Here is a 19,112-nt window from a genome sequence, read left to right as displayed (position 1 = left end):
TTGCATACCATATGGTCAAGCTGCTCCCACAACAGCTCAATGGGGTTGAGATCTGGTGACTGCGCTGGCCACTCCATTACAGATAGAATACCAGCTGCCTGCTTCTTCCCTAAATAGTTCATGCATAATTTGGAGGTGTGCTTTGGGTCATTGTCTTTTTGTAGGATGAAATTGGCTCCAATCAAGCGCTGTCCACAGGGTATGTAATGGCGTTGCAAAATGGAGTGATAGCCTTCCTTATTCAAAATCCCATTTACCTTGTACAAATCTCCCACTTTACCAGCACCAAAGCAACCCCAAACCATCACATTACCACATTACCTCCACCATGCTTGACAGATGTCGTCAGGCACTCTTCCAGCATCTTTTCAGTTGTTCTGTGTCTCACAAATGTTCTTCTGTGTGATCCAAACACCTCAATCTTTGATTGGTCTGTCCATAAAACTTTTTTCCAATCTTCCTCTGTCCAATGTCTGTGTTCTTTTGCCCATATTAATCTTTTCCTTTTATTAGCCAGTCTCAGATATGGCTTTTTCTTTGCCACTTTGCCCTGAAGGCCAGCATCCCGGAGTCGCCTCTTCACTGTAGACGTTGACACTGGCGTTTTGCGTGTACTATTTAATGAAGCTGCCAGTTGAGGAGCTGTGAGGCGTCGATTTCTCACACTAGAGACTCTAATGTACTTGTCTTGTTGCTCAGTTGTGCAGCGAGGTCTCCCACTTCTCTTTCTACTCTGGTTAGAGCCTGTTTGTGCTCTCCTCTGAAGGGACTAGTACACACCGTTGTAGGAAATCTTCAGTTTCTTGGCAATTTCTCTCATGGAATAGCCTTCATTTCTAAGAACAAGAATAGACTGTCGAGTTTCACATGAAAGTTCTCTCTTTCTGGCCATTTTGAGAGTTTCATAGAACAAACAAATGTAATGCTCCAGATTCTCAACTAGCTCAAAGTAAGGTCAATTTTATAGCTTCTCAAGTCAGCCAAACCGTTTTCAGCTGGGCTAACATACTTGTGCAAGGGTTTTCTAGGGTTTTCTAAACATCCATTAGCCTTCTTACACAGTTAGCAAACACAATGTACCATTAAAACACTGGAGTGGTGGTTGTTGGAAATGGGCCTCTATACACCTATGTAGATATTACAATAAAAACAAGACGTTTGCAGCTATAATAGTCATTTACCACATTAACTATGTATAGAGTGTATTTCTCATTCATTTAATGTTAGCTTCATTGAAAAAAAATGTGCTTTTCTTTCAAAAATAATGAAATTTCTAAATGACCCCAAACTTTTGAACGGTAGTGTAATTCTAACCCTTGGTATTTTTTTTCTTCTTTTTTTTGACCCTGTCTATTGGCTGCAACCTTGTTTATTTACTCTAATGAAGTTTGTGTCTTTATGTAATGGAGGCCAGAATATTATCTTTGTTTATAGCCTCTGTTATACTATAAGTTAGGGGCTACCCGACGAATTTGGCCGCAACATGGATCCCTGTAGCAAAATGCAGGTCAATGAGGTTGCATTGCGACCCATGGGCTGCAACAAGTCACAATAAACGTTAACCAGTTGGATTTTTTGCGACTTATTTGTTGCAGTCGCGGTACCCAACGGGTACCAACGTGACCCCATTCATCTACATTATGCTGCGGCATACTGCAATCTTTTTGCTGCTTGATCTGTGTCGCCGTGTAGCCTTTATGTGCAGCGAGGATTTACATGTGGGTGAACTGTCTGTCCCACGGTTGGTTTCAGGCAGGAGTCCAGCACCAGTAAGTCTCAAAGGGCGAGAAGGCAGAGACCGTCCTCCCAGTATAACCACAAACTGTTTAACGGGGACTTGGAGGAGTTTGTGCAGGTACCCGCCATATCTGCTGCCCCTTTCTTTGCTTCCTGATCTGGCTTGTATTCCCTTTTGGGGAATTTACTGCACTGTTGCTCGTCCCAGAAGCCTTTGCTGCATAGGACTCTCCCTGCCGGTGCAAATATCTATCACCTCGCTGCTGAATGATCTCACAATCTGAGCTTCTGCTGCTGATAGGACTCTTATTTCAGGATTTTCATTTCCCTCTCTTATTCCACATTACTTTTTTTTATTTTGGTAATTTCAATTTTATGCCTAACTGTGCCCGCCACTCTACCCTATGCCCCCATAGAGCCCGATATTGTATTTCCATATAAGTGCCAGCCTTAAAGAGGACCTGTCACTAATTCTGTCATCTCTTGTATTCCCCATGGAATAACAATTTTGGAGCATCTTTTCTTTCAATTCAGCATTGTGCCGTTCCTCTGATGTTCCGCCTGGAAATTTATGAATAAATTGACGATTGGGTGTTACCATTCACTTATCAAAGTGGTGTGTCCCCGCACACTCCGGCACTTACAATGCCGGACTGTAGCAGATTTTGTAGGGACACACTCCCTCAACTGATAGCCCATGTGGGTGGACCCCGTTGTCCGTGAGCCCACTTAGCATTTGGACCACATGACACAATGAAGCCTGACTCCTATTAAACAGGAAGTGACTGACTGCTCTTGCCTCCATGCATGGCACATGTAACAGGCTCATACGTGGGTGCTGTTGTGCCTAATAGCTTAGCATTGATAAACCTACATATAGACTAGACGCTCATATTGTCTACTTTGGTGACATTCACCTTTATTATCCCTCCATTTCATAGTTGCCAACAGTCTGTGAGTATTCCGGGACTGTCTCTATTTTTTGGCAATCAAAAAAGGAGTGGAGCTTGCATAAAAAGGATCTGTCACTTGCTCTAAAAACTGAGTTAAATACCTCGGAAAAATCCCTGAGCTCCCCTTATTCTGCCGCTCTTTTCCATTTTGTGCAGCGTCGCTCCATTGCAGAGATATTCACATTTGTTTCTTTTGGAGCACAATATGTGAAATTTCTGCTTGTAGTGCAAGTGGACGTTTCTTCAGAGTCTTCTCTGGGGGCGTGCACCTTCACTCATCCCTCCCAGACACTGCCAATCACAGCTCGGCATCCATTTCTGCCGTCTTTCAACTCAGAGGCTGCCTAGCTGTGATTGGCAGTGTCTGGGAGGGAGGGATGAAAGCGCACGCCTCCAGGAAAGACTGAAGAAAACTCCAGTTGGTCTACAAGCAGAGATTTCACATTCAGCACTCCAAAAGCTACAATTGTAAATATCTCTGCAATGGAGAGACACATCGCAAAATAAAAAAGATTGGCAGAATCAGAGGAGCTCAGGGTTTGTTTTTTTTTTTTGCACGGTATTGAGCTCAATTTCTTGGAGAAAGTGACGGGTTATCTTTAAATTACATCACAAAGTTGTATGTTCCATCCAATTTGGCTGTTGCTGAGCTGGGTAGGACTTAATCAGCCAAGATGGTATATATACAATCTGTATCTTGCCTTCTCTTTGCCCGCACAAGGAACTTTATCTTTAAAACTTCTTATCACCTGTCATTATCGCTCTTCCTCTGTGCAATCTCTTCTTCTTCCCTTTTGCTGACCAATCTTTACCTCCCTTTTCATGCAGTACCGTTCTATAATATGTGCTCTGCTTTCTATGTCCTATGTGACCCTTTCTGAAATGAAAACGTGTTATATAATATATTACTCCTGGTATCATGGGATAATTCTATACAGATTTCAATATATAAATATATATGTATATATAAGGTTATGTAATAGGGGGAGGGAAGAAAAGGGACACAAACCTTTAAGGTCACCCACACCTTCTTTTATAAAGGTAACACTCTTTCATTATCCTCTCCAGATTTTTAAATGGCGACTCCATTTACCATTTATATGAATATCAATAGTACAAAAACTTCCCTACATTAAATCCCAAAGTTATTTTATGAAATTGATGATTCTTATTTACAAGTTTCCTCCCATTATAGCTCAGGAGAGCGCCTAGATTAAAGTTTTCTTTCATAGTTGATGGTGCTTCACCCTGTGTCATTATCTACTGTTTAACATGTAATATAGAAGATAATTCAGTAGAAGGATGGAGGTTGTTTCATCCAAAATTTGAGGTAGTGTTAAAAAAAACAACTTTCCCAAGAAACTAAGCGTAATATGCAGCTTTTGCCAAGATTTGGATTAATCACTAGATCCTCCATGAGACCTTCCTGAAAGTTCTTCTGGCTTTCTCCATCTGGAGCATGACACCTTCCTGAAGGTTCCAATGACCTCTTCCACATGTAGCATGACACCTTCCTGAAGGTTCCAATGACCTCCTCCACATGTAGCATGACACCTTCTTGACAGTTCTTCTGGCCTCCTTCATATGTAGCATGACATCTTTCTGAAGGTGCCCCTGACCTACTTCACATGTAGCCTGACACCTTCTTGAAAGTTCTTCTGGCCTCTTTCATCAGTTGCATAGCACCTTCCTGAAGGATCCCCTGACCTTCTCCACCTGAAGCATGACACCTTCCTGAAGGTTCTGGCTTCCTCCACCAGTAGCATAATACCTCCTTGAAGGTGCCCCTGACCTCCATCATATGTAGCATGATACCTTCTTGAAAGCTTTTCTGGCCTCCTTTATTTGTAGCATGACACCTTCCTGAAGGTTCCCCTGACCTCCTTCACCTGTAGCATGACACCTTCATGAAGGTTCCCCTGACCTCGTCCACCTGTAGCATGACACTTTCTTGAAGGCTCTCTTGGCCTCCTCCACCTGTAGCATAGTACCTCCCTGAAGGTTCTCCTGACCTCCTTCACATGTAGCATGACACCTTCTTAAAAGTTCTTCTGGCCTCCTTCATCTGAAGCATGACACCTACATGAAGGCTCCCCTGACCTCCTCCACCTATAGCATAAAACCTTCTTGAAGGCTCTCTTCACCTCCTCCACCTGTAGCGTAATACCTCCCAGAAGGTTCTCCTGACCTCCTTCACATGTAGCATGACACCTGCTTGAAAATTTTTCTGGCCTCCTTCATCTGTAGCATGTCACCTTCCTGAAGGTTCCCCTGACTTCCTCCACATGAAGCGTGACACCTTCTTGAAGGTTCTCCTAGCCTCCTCTACCTATAGCATAATACCTCCCTGATGGTTCACCTGACCTCCTCCACCTCTAGCATGACACCTTCCTGAAAATTACCCTGGCCTCCTGCATCTGTAGCACCAGAACTTCTTAAAGGTTCTTTCTGGCCTCTTTCACCTTCAGCATGACACCTTCTTGAAGGTTCTCCTGGCCTCCTCCATCTGGAGCATGACACCTTCATGTCCCGGATGGTGGTATCATGGTCCACCTTGCCCCTTTTGCTGTGTATTTGATCTTATAGAGGGGGGATTTATTTATAGGTTAGCGGACAGGGAAAATCTCGATACCTACAGACTTTGAGGGCATCATAATCCAAAGAAGCCACCAGTTTGGACTTCGCAGATTGGGAATTAGATATTGATTGATAGTTTTGACAGGTTCTTAACTTTCCTGTCTACAAAAATGTTATTTTTTACATTTTTTTTGTATTCTGTACTTATATTTGCTTAATCGGAAGCCTGCCTCTGCTTTCTATAAGTGTCATATTGACTCTGCACTATATACTATGAGTGATTTCCCCTCCAGTACCCCCTGCGCTATCACATGGGTCTGATCTCATTCTGCTTGTGCTTCCAGTTAACCCTTTACAGACCGATCCTCTCTTTTGTCTTTTTTTTTCCCTCTCTGCTCTGCTTGCAGGAGACGGCGGTACCTATCCCGTGCCAAGGTACATTTCAGTAATTCTTCTATCCATGCATGGCTTTCAGCGCTGTTGTGTCTGCTTGCAGTCTTTATTGTTGCATTTTTTTTTTTTTTGTTTAGTTATTTCATATGTCATCTTATTGTTTTCTGTATGGTTAGAGGTTGTGTGATTAAATAGTAATGGCGAGAAGTAGAAGATTCACCAGGACTCTGCCCCCATACAGCCCCCATCTGTATGAGGACAGCCAACGACCTGTATGATCAGCCCAAGACGTCTGGCCAGATAGGAACCACCTGGTCTTTAATGAAAGAGCATTTAGGAAGTTTTTGTTTGCCCTCAACTTTGTTATTTTGAAAAACTTATGATGTCAGAAGTTTTAATCGGTGGTGGTCAGAGTGTTGAGACCCCCCGGATCGCTGAAACATAGAGAAAGAAACTCTAAGTAAGTGTTGCTTCCTACTGAGACTACTCAATAGAAAGTCAGTGAGCTAGTCTTCAGCAAACGCTGCCTCTCCTAGTTTCAGCCTCTCCTAGTTTTGATCAGTGGGGTATCAGCAACAGGATGACACTGATCATAACTTCTGTCATTATGATATGCCAAAAGTTTCTCTAAATGACATTTACTTTTTAAAGGGGTGCTCTGCAGAATAAAAATTATCTAAAGTGTTCAGAGGGGGTTAAAAATAATAAAAGAATCAATATTTGTCCTCACTGATCCTGTTCTGAACTTACCCAGTCCCTGATAGTCTGTGCTTCCTGGTCCCATTCTCGACACACTGGAAATGTGACCTGCCTTAGTCAATGATTGTCTGAGCAGGTAATGTGATCGAAGACAGGATCAAAAAGCACAGATTAGCAAGGACTGGATTAGGGACTGAACTGGAGCTGTCGGGGTTCTGTGAGCACAAATGTTGATTGTTTTAATATTTTTATCAGTGTGAACACTTAAATTTTTTTTTAATGTCCCTTTAAATTAAACAAAGACGAGAAGCTAGCTACTTCCTTCTTCACCGATGTAACCATTGAGCCACACCTTCCAAGCAATCCCTGTTTTTAAGTTGATAAAAATATATATTTTAAGCAGTCTGAACACTTAAAAAATGTATATTTATTTTCCCCAGAATTCTCTTTTAAACCAAACTAGGAGGAGAAGCTAGCTACTTCCTTCTTCACCGATGTAACCATTTAGCCACACTTCCAAGCAATCCCTGTTTTTTAAGTTGTTAAAAATATATATTTTAAGCAGTCTGAACACTTGAAAAATATATATTTATTTTCTCCAGAATTCTCCTTTAAACCAAACTAGGAGGAGAAGCTAGCTACTTCCTTCTTCACCATTGTAACCATTGAGACACACTTCCAAGCAATCCCCGGTTTTTAAGTTGATAAAAAATATATATTTTAACCAGTCTTAACACTTAAAAAAACTATATTTATTTTCCCCAGAATTCCCCTTTATACCAAACTAGAAGGAGAAGCTAGCTACTTCCTTCTTCACCGATGTAACAATTCAGCCATAATTCCAAGCAATCCTGTTTTTTTTTAAGTTGATAAAAAATATTTTTAACCAGTCTGAACCTTAAAAAAACTATATTTATTTTTCCCAGAATTCCCCTTTATACCAAACTAGGAGGAGAAGCTAGCTACTTCCTTCTTCACCGATGTAACCATTGAGCCACACTTCCAAGCAATCCCTGTTTTTCAACTTAATCAAAATGATCTCATTATAGGCTTCAACCTGGAGTGAAGTCATTGTCACATCTTATCTAATGCATGGTTAAAGGGATTGTCCAGGATTAGAAAACCATGGATGCCCTCTTTCAGAAATACGGCTAATAAGGCTGAAATGTGATAGCAGATGTTCACGTCTTGCCGGAGTGACACTTTATATACTCCTCGTGATAGTAGCAGAGGAAGTATTTTCTTGTATAAAAACAGGATGTGGCTAGAGGTGGCATCATAGGGTTGTTCTATTCTGGAGGAAGCCGGCCAAACACATCACTGTATTGAATGGCTTCTCGGAAGGCTTAATTGTCCCATGGTTCAATGGTCTCCAAGACTGCGTGAAGAGTTCCCAAGACTTCTCCATGTTGCAGGCAGCTGAATAGCAGTGTATGTAGGGTGGACTCTGGTAGAATACTGATTGGTAGCCCCCTTCCATTTTATTTAGTCTATTATGAGCCTCATTGGCTTTCCCCCTGTGTATTTCTGCCCGGTCAGCAATTAGCAGCCAACATCAACGTAGTGAAAATGGTAGCAATGAGGAAGACATCTTACGGCCTTCTCATGCCATTTACTTGTCTTTTCTCTTGGTGTCTTGACCACCCAGAGTTCAGGAGAAGCCATTCCACGGGTCGTATCGAGCTGTATCCGCTTCATAAACTTGCACGGTAGGTAAACTCGTCATTCGCTTTAGTATTTCGCTCCATACATTATATTACGGGACAGGCTGGTCCTTTTGTCCTCCAGCCCAGTTTTGTCCTAGTGGAGTTGGAAGCAAGAAAATCTGATTTCCAGTTGGAAACCATCAGCAAGAGAAAAGGAATCGCCAGGTTTTTGTTGCCCCATCTGAGAGCAGGAAAAGTGGCAAAAACTTGGTGACAGACTCCCTTTTTCCCAAGATAGTAAGTCATTCCCTACTCACGGGCATAGGCGATAGCGTATTGATTGCTATGGGTCTGCTCCGTTCATTGTCTATGGGACTGAGTGCAGCACTTCACCATTTCTGGAAGTTCCATAGATGGAGCAGAAGTCTATAGAAGACAGCTGGTATGGCGTAAATGGCTAAAATGGATGTTTGGGTGAAGAATTTTGAAATTCTGTGAATCAACAATCGAGGGGATTTTTGGGAAACTCCTTATTTTCATCTTTAAAGAGGACCCGTCACTTGCCCGTAAATACATAGTTTTTTTTGCCTGGTATAAATGCCGTTGTTCTCCTGAATCCGGAGATGTTTTTCTTTTGTTCCTGCGCCTCTCCTTTCCTGAGATATGGCCTCTTCTTCCTTTTATAGAAATCTGTTCTTGATAGCCAAGGGGGCGTGACTCTTAAAAAGTCTCACAGAGAAAAGTTTCCGTCTACAAGTGATAGTTGCTACTCCTCTCCTTTCCGGGGATATGGACTTCTGTTCCTTTTATATAAATCTATACTTGTTAGTCAAGGAGGCTTGGTCCTCTGAGGGTGTTTTCTCAATGACCACACCCACTTGACCAACAAGACTAAATTTATATACCAGGAAAATGGGGCCATATCTCGGGAACGGAGAGGCGCAGAAACAAAAGAAAAACAGCGTCGGATTCAGGAGAGCAGCGGCATTTACACCAGGTAAAAAAATTCCAGATTTATGGCAAGTGACAGGTTCTCTTTAAAGATCTGCTGCTGTATGTAATGAGTATTTCTGACAATTTTGGCCGATACTTTCTTATAGGTCTACAGCACGAGGGTATATTCCGTGTTCCCGGGTCACAGGTCCAGGTGAATGAGATTCGCAGTGCCTTTGAAAGAGGTTTGTGTTAACATAAGGGTGTAGTATCCACATGGGATTGATGGAGAAATGGGAATAGGTCACCTTCTGGTCCATTGGTGGCGTCTGCCAAAGTTTCGGAACGTAGGACATTTTACAATACTGCTGTTTATTTTTTTTATGTCTCTTTTGTTATTTATGTCACTTATGCTTTTATATTCATGGTAACTACATATGCAACACAGTAAAGTTACTGGGATTCCTTTCCCGTGTGCTATATTTGCTGTGGCGTGATGCCACCTACTGGTGAACTGTTTCATGACATGATATTGTTGGCGTTTTATATTATTTATTTTCCATAAATCAATAGTACACATGAAAATATGAAACTCTTATTACAAAAAATATGTTTCTTTCTCCTCCTTTCACTCTCAATTTACTGGTAAAATCTTCAGCGAAGGGGGTGACAGCTGCTGCTCGTAAAATTCTATGGAGATTGGAAGAAGGAGGAGTTAGAGGTGTGACTGTCCTTTCAGGAGAACTTGCAGAACAATGTCTGTCTCTGGCTCCTCCCCCTCCATAGAACACTATAAGCACCAACTGTCATCTCCTATTTCAGTAAAGAAAAAATCTGTCTTGACTGAAGACAGATATTATAGATTTCACTTTGGCCATGAATTGAGAATGAACCATCAGTCCTGAAGGAGGAAAAAGAAACAGATTTAGCTGCGATATTACAAAATTCTTATGTTAACTCATAAAATAGAAAATTTAAACCATAGTTGCTGTTTAACATTTTCTTTGGTCTGTTTTCTTATATATATAATACCAATTATCAAGCTGATAAAAACAGGTTCATTTTAATTTTCCTTCATTTAAAGCAACCTTTAATAGTTGCATACAATGTAATAAATAGTGCACCGCCCCTTTAAGCCCTGCATTCTCACTGTCTATCCACTTGTTCCTGGCTTTTCCCACTGCCTTTGGTACAGAGTAAACCTTCCTGAAATTAGACCTTTTTAGGTCTTTGTGTGATATTTTTCGTACAGGAGGACTAATCCTTGCTCCATTCCAGGTGAGGACCGGTTGGACTCCAGCTACACAGGGAATGACGTGGACTCGGTGGCCGGGGTCCTGAAGTTGTACTTCCGGGGACTGGAGAAGCCACTGTTCCCAAATGACATGTTTAATGAATTACTGTCCTCCCTCCGTGAGTGTATTCTATCTACAGTGGATATATTGGGATAGGGTGGAACTGATCAAAGTGGATCCGTCACCAGATTTCACAATATAAACTGCACACATTATCAAATACATCTCTTAGACCTGACTAAACTGGTGTATTTACTATGAAAATTCATGTCAGAATGGCTGACACCCTTTTGAAAGTTTTCCTGACTAATATTAAAATGAGCATTTTACGACTCCAGCTAGAGAGTGGTACAGCAATCCACCTCCCAATGGGTCGCCCACAGTTTTGCGCCCTCGGGAACCGTTATCACCAGTCTGGTATTGAACCGCTTATCCCCCAAGCACATTAATTGTTTTTAAGAAAATACTGATGGAATTATATTTTGCTTGTGACCCTCTATTTTTCTGTTGTTTTTTTTTTTAAACTAAAATACAACACAAAATGTAAAAATTGAAAAGTTTACAGTTCTAATTTTTTTTATTATCGTATTGTTTCTTACATTTTTATGTAACTATTTAATTACCTTATCCCTACCCTAGTCTAGATCCTAGCCCCCAATCCTAGCCCCCACTCTAGCTCTAACCCTAGCGCCAAGCCTAGCCCTAACCTCAATCCTTGTCCCATCTTAGCCCTCACCCTAGCCCCAATCCTAGCCCTAACCCTTGCCCCATCTTAGCCCCCGCTCTATCTCTAACCCTAGCCCCAATCCTAGCCCTAACCCCAGTCCTAGCCCTAACCCCAATCCTTGCCCCATCTTAGCCCCCACTCTAGCTCTAACCCTAGCCGCCACCCTAGCTCTAACCCTAGCCCCATCTTAGCCCCCACACTAGCTCTAACCCTAGCGCCAAGCCTAGCCCTAACCTCAGTCCTAGCCCCATCTTAGCCCTCACCCTAGCTCTAACCCTAGCCCCAATCCTAGCCCCATGTTAGCCCTCACCATAGCTCTAACCCTAGCTCCAATCCTAGCCCTAAAGCCAATCCTAGCCCCATCTTAGCCCCCACTCTATCTCTAACCCTAGCCCCCACCCTAGCTCTAACCTTAGCCCCAATCCTAGACCTAACCCCAATCCTGGCCCCATCTTAGCCCCCACTCTAGCTCTAACCCTAGCCCCCACCCTAGCTCTAACCCTACCCCCAATCCTAGCCCTAAAGCCAATCCTAGCCCCATCTTAGCCCCCACTCTATCTCTAACCCTAGCCCCCACCCTAGCGCTAACCCTCTAACCCTAGCCCCAATCCTAGCCCTAACCCTAACTCCAATCCTAGCTTAATTTTAGCCCCTACTCTAGCTCTAACCGTAGCCCCCACCCTAGCTCTAATCCTAGCCCCATCTTAGTCCTTACTCTATCTTTAACCCTGGCCCCAACCCTAGTACTAACCTAGCCCCATCCTAGTCCTAATCAGTCATAGCCCCCACCCTAACCCTAGCCCCAATCCTAGTCCCAAACCTAGTCCTAAACTTAGCTCTCATCCTAGCCCCCACTCTAGCCCTAATTCTAGCCCCACCCAAGCCTTAGCCCCAATACTAGCTCCCACCCTAGCCCCAATCCTAGCCCTAACCATAGCCCCCATCCTAGCTCAAACCCTAGACCCAACCCTGACCACAATCTTAGCCACAATTCTATCTCTAAGGAAGGTATTTTACTCCGCCATAAAATTTGGCACCCGAGGCGATCGCCCCTGTGGTCCCTCCCCCCAGGCTGCACCCTGCCACTTGCAGTCTCATAAGAGGCCCAGGTGACTGCCCCCCATTCTTGACACTGCAGCTCTGCTTGTTTAGATGTACTGCTGTGTATTTACACGAGAATCAATCAGTGAGACAAGCCACCTCCTGAAGAAGGGATCATAGGGATTCATCTTAGTTACATGCTCAGCATCGTATTCTAAATGGTCTCCAAAGTGCCTTTTGTATGTGTCATAAATCGTTGTATTTAGTTGTATTCGTGCCTGTTTATTATAAAAATAATTGTATATCTTACCCATCAGAACTGGAGATCCAGGATAGAGTCGCACACTTGAAGAAGTTGGTGGCACAGCTTCCCCCAACCGTCACCCTTGTCCTAAGATACCTCTTTGCCTTCTTGAACCAGTAAGTAATTTCAAGAACCCATTCAGATAACACAAAATTACTGCCTATTTTGCTGCCTTTGCTTCTTAAAGCGGTTGTCCTTTACAGAAAATCCATTTCCAATGACCCTATTAGGAAATTCTAAATCAATAGAGGGGGTCCCCTATACAAAACCTCATCTATTAACCACCAAAGAACGGCTTTTGATTTGACATCACTCTGCAGTGAATTTAGTGAGCATTGTGTAATACTCCATCTCACCTGCGGGGGGCATTGCAGGGTACTTAATCACTTGCTGCTGGATTCTTTTTCAGGTTGTAGCTGATCACTGTGTTCCCTAACAGCAGGATATTTTGCAATCAGCTTATGAACCCTTCCAACTATAAGTGGTTGAAATCTTGATCAAGAAATAAAAACCCTCTACATTGGTATTATTTTTTTCTTGTTTTCTAGTTTGTCTCAGTACAGTGATGAGAACATGATGGATCCATATAACTTAGCAGTCTGTTTTGGTCCAACATTGGTTTCCATCCCTGAAGGACAGGACCCGGTATCTGTTCAGGCTCATGTTAACGAGGTTGTGAAGACCATTATCATTTACCAAGAACGGATATTTCCGGGGCCAACAGAACTGGACGGTCCCGTGTATGAGAAGTGTATGACGATAGAGGAGGATGAAGAATATTGGTGAGTGTGAACCTGAAGCCAAATGTCCAGAAAGCTTAGAACATCCCTCATCTCAGCCCACGACCATTAATGTTGGACAGATTGAGAATGTGAGTCACAGAATACTAATTGTAAATGTTCAGAATTTTCCAGAAATGTCTTTTATAATAATTAGAAGTAGATTAGACTTTTTGGTGGTTTTCCAGGCACCGGTGCATCTATACCTGACTGTGCCGGGTGCTGTAGCTATGCCCTAACTTGTCACTCACTGGATGACCCAAGCCGAGGATACGCCATTACTGTGCATACCCCTTCATTTGTACAGAGCGTGACTATGATGTGGTCTCATTTTTTATCCCTTATGAAAGTTTTCATTTTTAATTATTAAAATTAACATCTATCATTTTATTTAGTGATAACCTAGCCCTGGAGGCGACCATTGAAGAAAGTGATCAAGAGATACAGCAGGAAATGGCTGTCAGCGAGGATGGTAAGAAAAGGTTATCTATCTACAGGGGCATGTAAAAGTTTGGGCACCCCTGGTCAAAATTACTGCTATTGTGAACAGTTAAGCAAGTTGAAGATGAAATGATCTCTAAAAGGCCTAAAGTTAAATATGACACATTTCATTTGTATTTTAGGCAAAAAAAATAAAATATTGTCATTTATTCACAATTTAAAAATTACGTAGATGCGTAGATATAAAAGTTTGGGCTACCTTGGAGATTTGTGCGCTCAGATAACTTTAACCAAGGTTTCAGACCTTAATTAGCTTGTTAGGGTCATGGCTTGTTCACCATCATCATTAGGAAAGGCCAAAAACCTTGTGCGAAAAAAACACTGTGAAAATGGTGGAGGCCCACAAAGCAGGAGAAGACTATAAGAAGATAGCAAAGAGTTTTCATGTTGTCCGTTCCTCAGTTCGAAATGTAATTAAGAAATGGAAGTTAAGAGAAACAGTGGAGGTCAAGATAAGGTCTGGAAGACCAAGCAAAATTTCAGTGAGAGCTGCTTGTAATATCGCTAGAGAGGCAAATCTGAACCCCCACTTGATTGCAAAAAACCTTTGGAAATATTTTGCGGACTCTGGAGTTGTGGTACATTGTTCTACTGTTCAGGGACACCTGCACAAATATGGCCTTCATGGAAGAGTCATCAGAAGAAAACCTCTCCTGCGTCCTCACCATGAAATTCAGCATCAGAAGTATGTAAAAGAACATCTAAACAAGCCTGATGCATTTTAGAAACAAGTCCTGTGGACCGATCAGGTTAAAATAAAACTCTTTGGTCACAATGATCAAAGGTATGTGTAGAGAAATAAGGGCACAGAATATCAGGAAAAGAACATCTCACCAACCATTAAGCATGGGGGTGGATCAGTCACGCTTTGGGGTTGTGTTGCAGCTAATGGCATGGAGAACATTTCACGGGTAGAGGGAACAATGGATTCAATGAAATTTCAACAAATTCTTGATGCAAACATAGCACCATATGTAAAAAAGCTGAAGTTGAAAAGAGGATGGCTTCTACAAATGGATAATGATCCTAAACACATCAAAATCCACAATAGATACCTCAAAAGGCACAAGCTGAAGGTTTTAGAAGGTTTTACAATGGTCCTCAAAGTCTCCTGAACATCATTGAAAATCTGTGGCTAGACCTCAAAATAGCAGTGCATGCAAGACGACCCAGGAATCTCACAGAACTGGAAGAATTCTCCAAGGAAGAATGGATGAAAATCCCTCAAACAGGAACTAGAAGACTCTTGTCTGGCTACAAAAAGTGTGTACAAGCTGTGATACTTTCAGAAGAGGGCGCTACTAGGTACAGGCACCTAAACTTTTGCATCGGCCCATTTTCCTCTTTGTAATTTTTAAAATGTAAAAGATGAAAATATATATATACAGTACAGACCAAAAGTTTGGACACACCTTCTCATTTAAAGATTTTTCTGTATTTTCATAACTATGAAACTTGTACATTCACACTGAAGGCATCAAAACTATGAATTAACACATGTGGAATTATATACTTAACAAAAAAGTGTGAAACAACTGAAAATATGTCTTATATTCTAGGTTCTTCAAAATAACCTTTTGCTTTGATGACTGCTTTGCACACTCTTGGCATTCTCTTGATGAGCTTCAAGAGGTAGTCACCGGAAATGGTCTTCCAACAATCTTGAAGGAGTTCCCAGAGATGCTTAGCACTTGTTGGCCCTTTTGCCTTCACTCTGCGGTCCAGCTTACCCCAAACCATCTCGATTGGGTTCAGGTCTGGTGACTGTGGAGGCCAGGTCATCTGGCGTAGCACCCCATCACTCTCCCTCTTGGTCAAATAGCCCTTACACAGCATGGAGGTGTGTTTGGGGTCATTGTCGTGTTGAAAAAGAAATGATGGTCCAACTAAATGCAAATCGGATGGAATAGCATGCCGCTGAAAGATGCTGTGGTAGCCATGCTGGTTCAGTATGCCTTCAATTTTGAATAAATGCCCAACAGTGTCACCAGCAAAGCACCCCCACACCATCACACCTCCTCCTCCATGCTTCCCGGTGGGAACCAGGCATGTAGAGTCCATCCGTTCACCTTTTCTGCGTCGCACAAAGACACGGTGGTTGGAACCAAAGATCTCAAATTTGGACTCATCAGACCAAAGCACAGATTTCCACTGGTCTAATGTCCATTCCTTGTGTTCTTTAGCCCAAACAAGTCTCTTCTGCTTGTTGCCTGTCCTTAGCAGTGGTTTCCTAGCAGCTATTTTACCATGAAGGCCTGCTACACAAAGTCTCCTCTTAACAGTTGTAGAGATGTGTCTGCTGCTAGAACTCTGTGTGGCATTGACCTGGTCTCTAATCTGAGCTGCTTTTAACCTGCGATTTCTGAGGCTGGTGACTCAGATAAACTTATCCTCAGAAGCAGAGGTGACTCTTGGTCTTCCTTTCCTGGGGCGGTCCTCATGTGAGCCAGTTTCTTTGTAGCACTTGATGGTTTTTGCAACTGCACTTGGGGACACTTTCAAAGTTTTCCCAATTTTTCGGACTGACTGACCTTCATTTCTTAAAGTAATGATGGCCACTCGTTTTTCTTTACTTAGCTGCTTTTTTCTTGCCATAATACAAATACTAACAGTCTATTCAGTAGGACTATCAGCTGTGTATCCACCAGACTTCTGCACAACACAACTGATGGTCCCAACCCCATTTATAAGGCAAGAAATCCCACTTATTAAACCTGACAGGGCACACCTGTGAAGTGAAGACCATTTCCGGTGACTACCTCTAAGCTCATCAAGAGAATGCCAAGAGTGTGCAAAGCAGTCATCAAAGCAAAAGGTGGCTACTTTGAAGAACCTAGAATATAAGACATATTTTCAGTTGTTTCACACTTTTTTGTTAAGTATATAATTCCACATGTGTTAATTCATAGTTTTGATGTAAATCCAGCACGGTAGAAGGTATAATAAAATATAACTTTTAATGTAAATATATTAAAATGGCTGCATGGCTCCAGTCAAAAAGACAATGGACAAGAAAAAACAACAAACGACACACAAAGACTTCAGTCACCAACCCAGGAGGGGAAGGGTAAACATGCCCAAAATTGCGACCCCCACTACATATAAATAATTGAGAAAGGAACAATCTCACCATTAGTTGGAGTATGGCCTTACTCAAGGTGACAGAAGATCCCCACTAGCTGGTATTTCATCCAGAGAGGCACAATCCACAGAGGAGATATAAATCAAACAGGAGAGGGTGGGGAATCACCCACACAATACCCATAAAGAAATATCTCATGTATAGATGATGAGCCGGAGATCTATTCCACTTGTCCCATAAGGTTTCCCATTCCCATCGCGTTTCGTTAGTTACTCATCAAGGGATAGTGGGGGAGAAGGGACCACTGTATTGGCACAACAGTTACAAACAGTAACAGTTCCCTGTTACAAAAAGTGTAACAGGGAATTACATGTTCTGCACACATGGGGGCAAAACACGGTATTAAGAACTGGGGTATGTGAACTTTTGATCAGGGTCATTTGGATGTTTTTGGTTGCCGTTAAGATTTAAAAAGAGAAAACACAGTAGTTTGACAATAATTGGCTTCACCCAACCAATAACCATGAGTGGAGAAAATTTTTTTTTGTTATCATTCATATTCTCTGAAACAAGGCCAAGAAAGGAAAAATTCTGCCGGGGTATGTAAACTTTTGAGCACAACTGTATCTATCTATCATTACTAACAAAAGCTCCCTTTTCTGATGTTTTCCAGAGCTGGACACAGTAGAGGCTTTTGCAAAGTTTGACTACTCGGCTCGAACTCCTCAGGAACTATCATTCAAAAAGGGAGATTTGATTGTGTTGCACAGGAAGGCGTCCGGTGACTGGTGGAGAGGGGAGTCTGCAGGGCTGCGAGGCCTCGTTCCTCACAAGTATATCAACATTCCTGAGGGGTAAGAGATGGTTGGAAGGAATATGGAAACTCTGTAGCACCAAAAGTCTGGGGTCTTAGCTGCTGACAACATTGTGCTTGTAATCTTGTGGAAACCTCACACTGGATAGCTGGAGATGATTGGTTGTAGCCACTGTCTTGATAAAGGTGATGACCACCAGCTCTCCATTGTAACGACCCTGCAAAACAACCCATATCCCACCATAACGGGCCCCCGCGAGTGTGATATTAGAATGCAAAAGCAAGTCTCCACTACTCCAATCCCCAGTCTCTCGACAGTCGTCACTACTCACCTAACTAAAATCTTCAATCTTTCCCTCTCTTCTGGTATCTTCCCCTCCTCCTTGAAACACTCCATCATTACTCCATTATTGAAAAAACCCTCTCTTGACCCTTCCTGCTCAAATAACTACAGACCAGTCTCCAATCTTCCTTTCATCTCTAAACTCTTGGAGCGCCTGGTCTACTCCCGCATTACCAGTTACCTCTCCACTCACTCTCTCCTAGATCTATCACAGTCCGGCTTCCGCCCCCCACATTCTACAGAAACTGCACTCATCAAAGTAACCAATGACCTTCTGACAGCAAAACGTAATGGTGACTACTCTCTGCTCATTCTTCTTGACGTCTCTGCAGCCTTTGACACTGTTGACCGCCACCTCCTACTCTCTATGCTCCACTCAATCGGCATAAAGGACACTGCTCTCTCCTGGTTCTCCTCCTACCTATCTGACTGCTCTTTCAGTGTATCATTTGCTGGCTCGACTTCTTCCCCCCTTCCTCTCACTATTGGGGTTCCTCAGGGTTCAGTCCTTGGCCCTCTTCTCTTCTCTCTCTACACGGCCCCAATTGGACAGACCTTCAGCAAATTTGGCTTTCAATACCAACTTTATTCTGATGACACACAACTATACACTTCATCCCCTGACCTCACCCCCTCTCTACTACAGAACACCAGTGACTGTCTGTCCACAGTTTCCAACATCATGTCCGCTCTCTACCTGAAACTCAACCTTTCCAAAACTGAACTTCTTCTGTTCCAGGCTTCTACTTACCTCCATAATCTGACATCTCCCTCTCCGTATGTGGCACCACAATAGCACCGAGCTAGCAGGTGCGCTGTCTGGGTGTTATGTTTGACACCAATCTTACCTTCACCTTCCATATACAATCTCTTGCCCGCTCTTGTCGCTTGCACCTGAAGAACATCTCTAGAATTCGCCCCTTTCTCACCAGGGAAACAACAAAAACCGTCACTGTTGCCCCGATCCACTCCCACCTTGACTACTGTAGCTCTCTATTAATTGGCCTCCTCCTCACTCGATTTTCCCCTCTCCAGTCCATCCTTAATGCTGCAGCCAGGGTCATCTATCTGACTAATTGTTACTCTGACACTTCCGCTCTGTGCCAGTCATACATTATAGGATCCAATTTAAATTGCTTGTTCTCACCCACAAAGCTCTCCATAGTGCAACACCCCCTACATCTCCTCCCTCATTTCTTTTTATCGGCCTACCCGTTCTCTACTCTTCGCAAGCAACTTTGGACTAACATCCGCACTAATCCGTACTTCCCAATGTCACGCACAGTGT

The 19,112-nt window shown here is 42.7% G+C and overlaps 1 protein-coding gene across 3 annotated transcripts in view; it reads left to right on the top strand.

Annotated features, from left to right (window-relative positions):
• ARHGAP4 (Rho GTPase activating protein 4) overlaps positions 1-19,112 on the top strand; it is a 102,325-nt gene that overhangs the window by 70,326 nt on the left and 12,887 nt on the right. For 2 of the 3 annotated variants that reach the window (XM_073639828.1, XM_073639830.1), the window contains exons 12-19: positions 1,753-1,855; positions 8,008-8,068; positions 9,106-9,183; positions 10,217-10,351; positions 12,319-12,421; positions 12,854-13,087; positions 13,480-13,556; positions 17,341-17,521. In XM_073639828.1, the coding sequence (XP_073495929.1) occupies positions 1,753-1,855; positions 8,008-8,068; positions 9,106-9,183; positions 10,217-10,351; positions 12,319-12,421; positions 12,854-13,087; positions 13,480-13,556; positions 17,341-17,521 (972 nt within the window). Of the gene's footprint in view, positions 1-1,752; positions 1,856-5,674; positions 5,703-8,007; positions 8,069-9,105; positions 9,184-10,216; positions 10,352-12,318; positions 12,422-12,853; positions 13,088-13,479; positions 13,557-17,340; positions 17,522-19,112 lie in introns of all 3 variants that reach the window. The other variant, XM_073639829.1, reaches the window with a different exon arrangement.

The sequence above is a fragment of the Phyllobates terribilis genome, unplaced genomic scaffold, assembly GCF_046119375.1.
Source record: "Phyllobates terribilis strain yellow unplaced genomic scaffold, ASM4611937v1 Scaffold_7__3_contigs__length_470593459, whole genome shotgun sequence".
Classification (NCBI taxonomy): Eukaryota; Metazoa; Chordata; class Amphibia; order Anura; family Dendrobatidae; genus Phyllobates; species Phyllobates terribilis.
The sequence above is the reverse complement of the archived record's forward strand: the minus strand, read 5'-3'. Positions and strand labels throughout refer to the sequence as shown.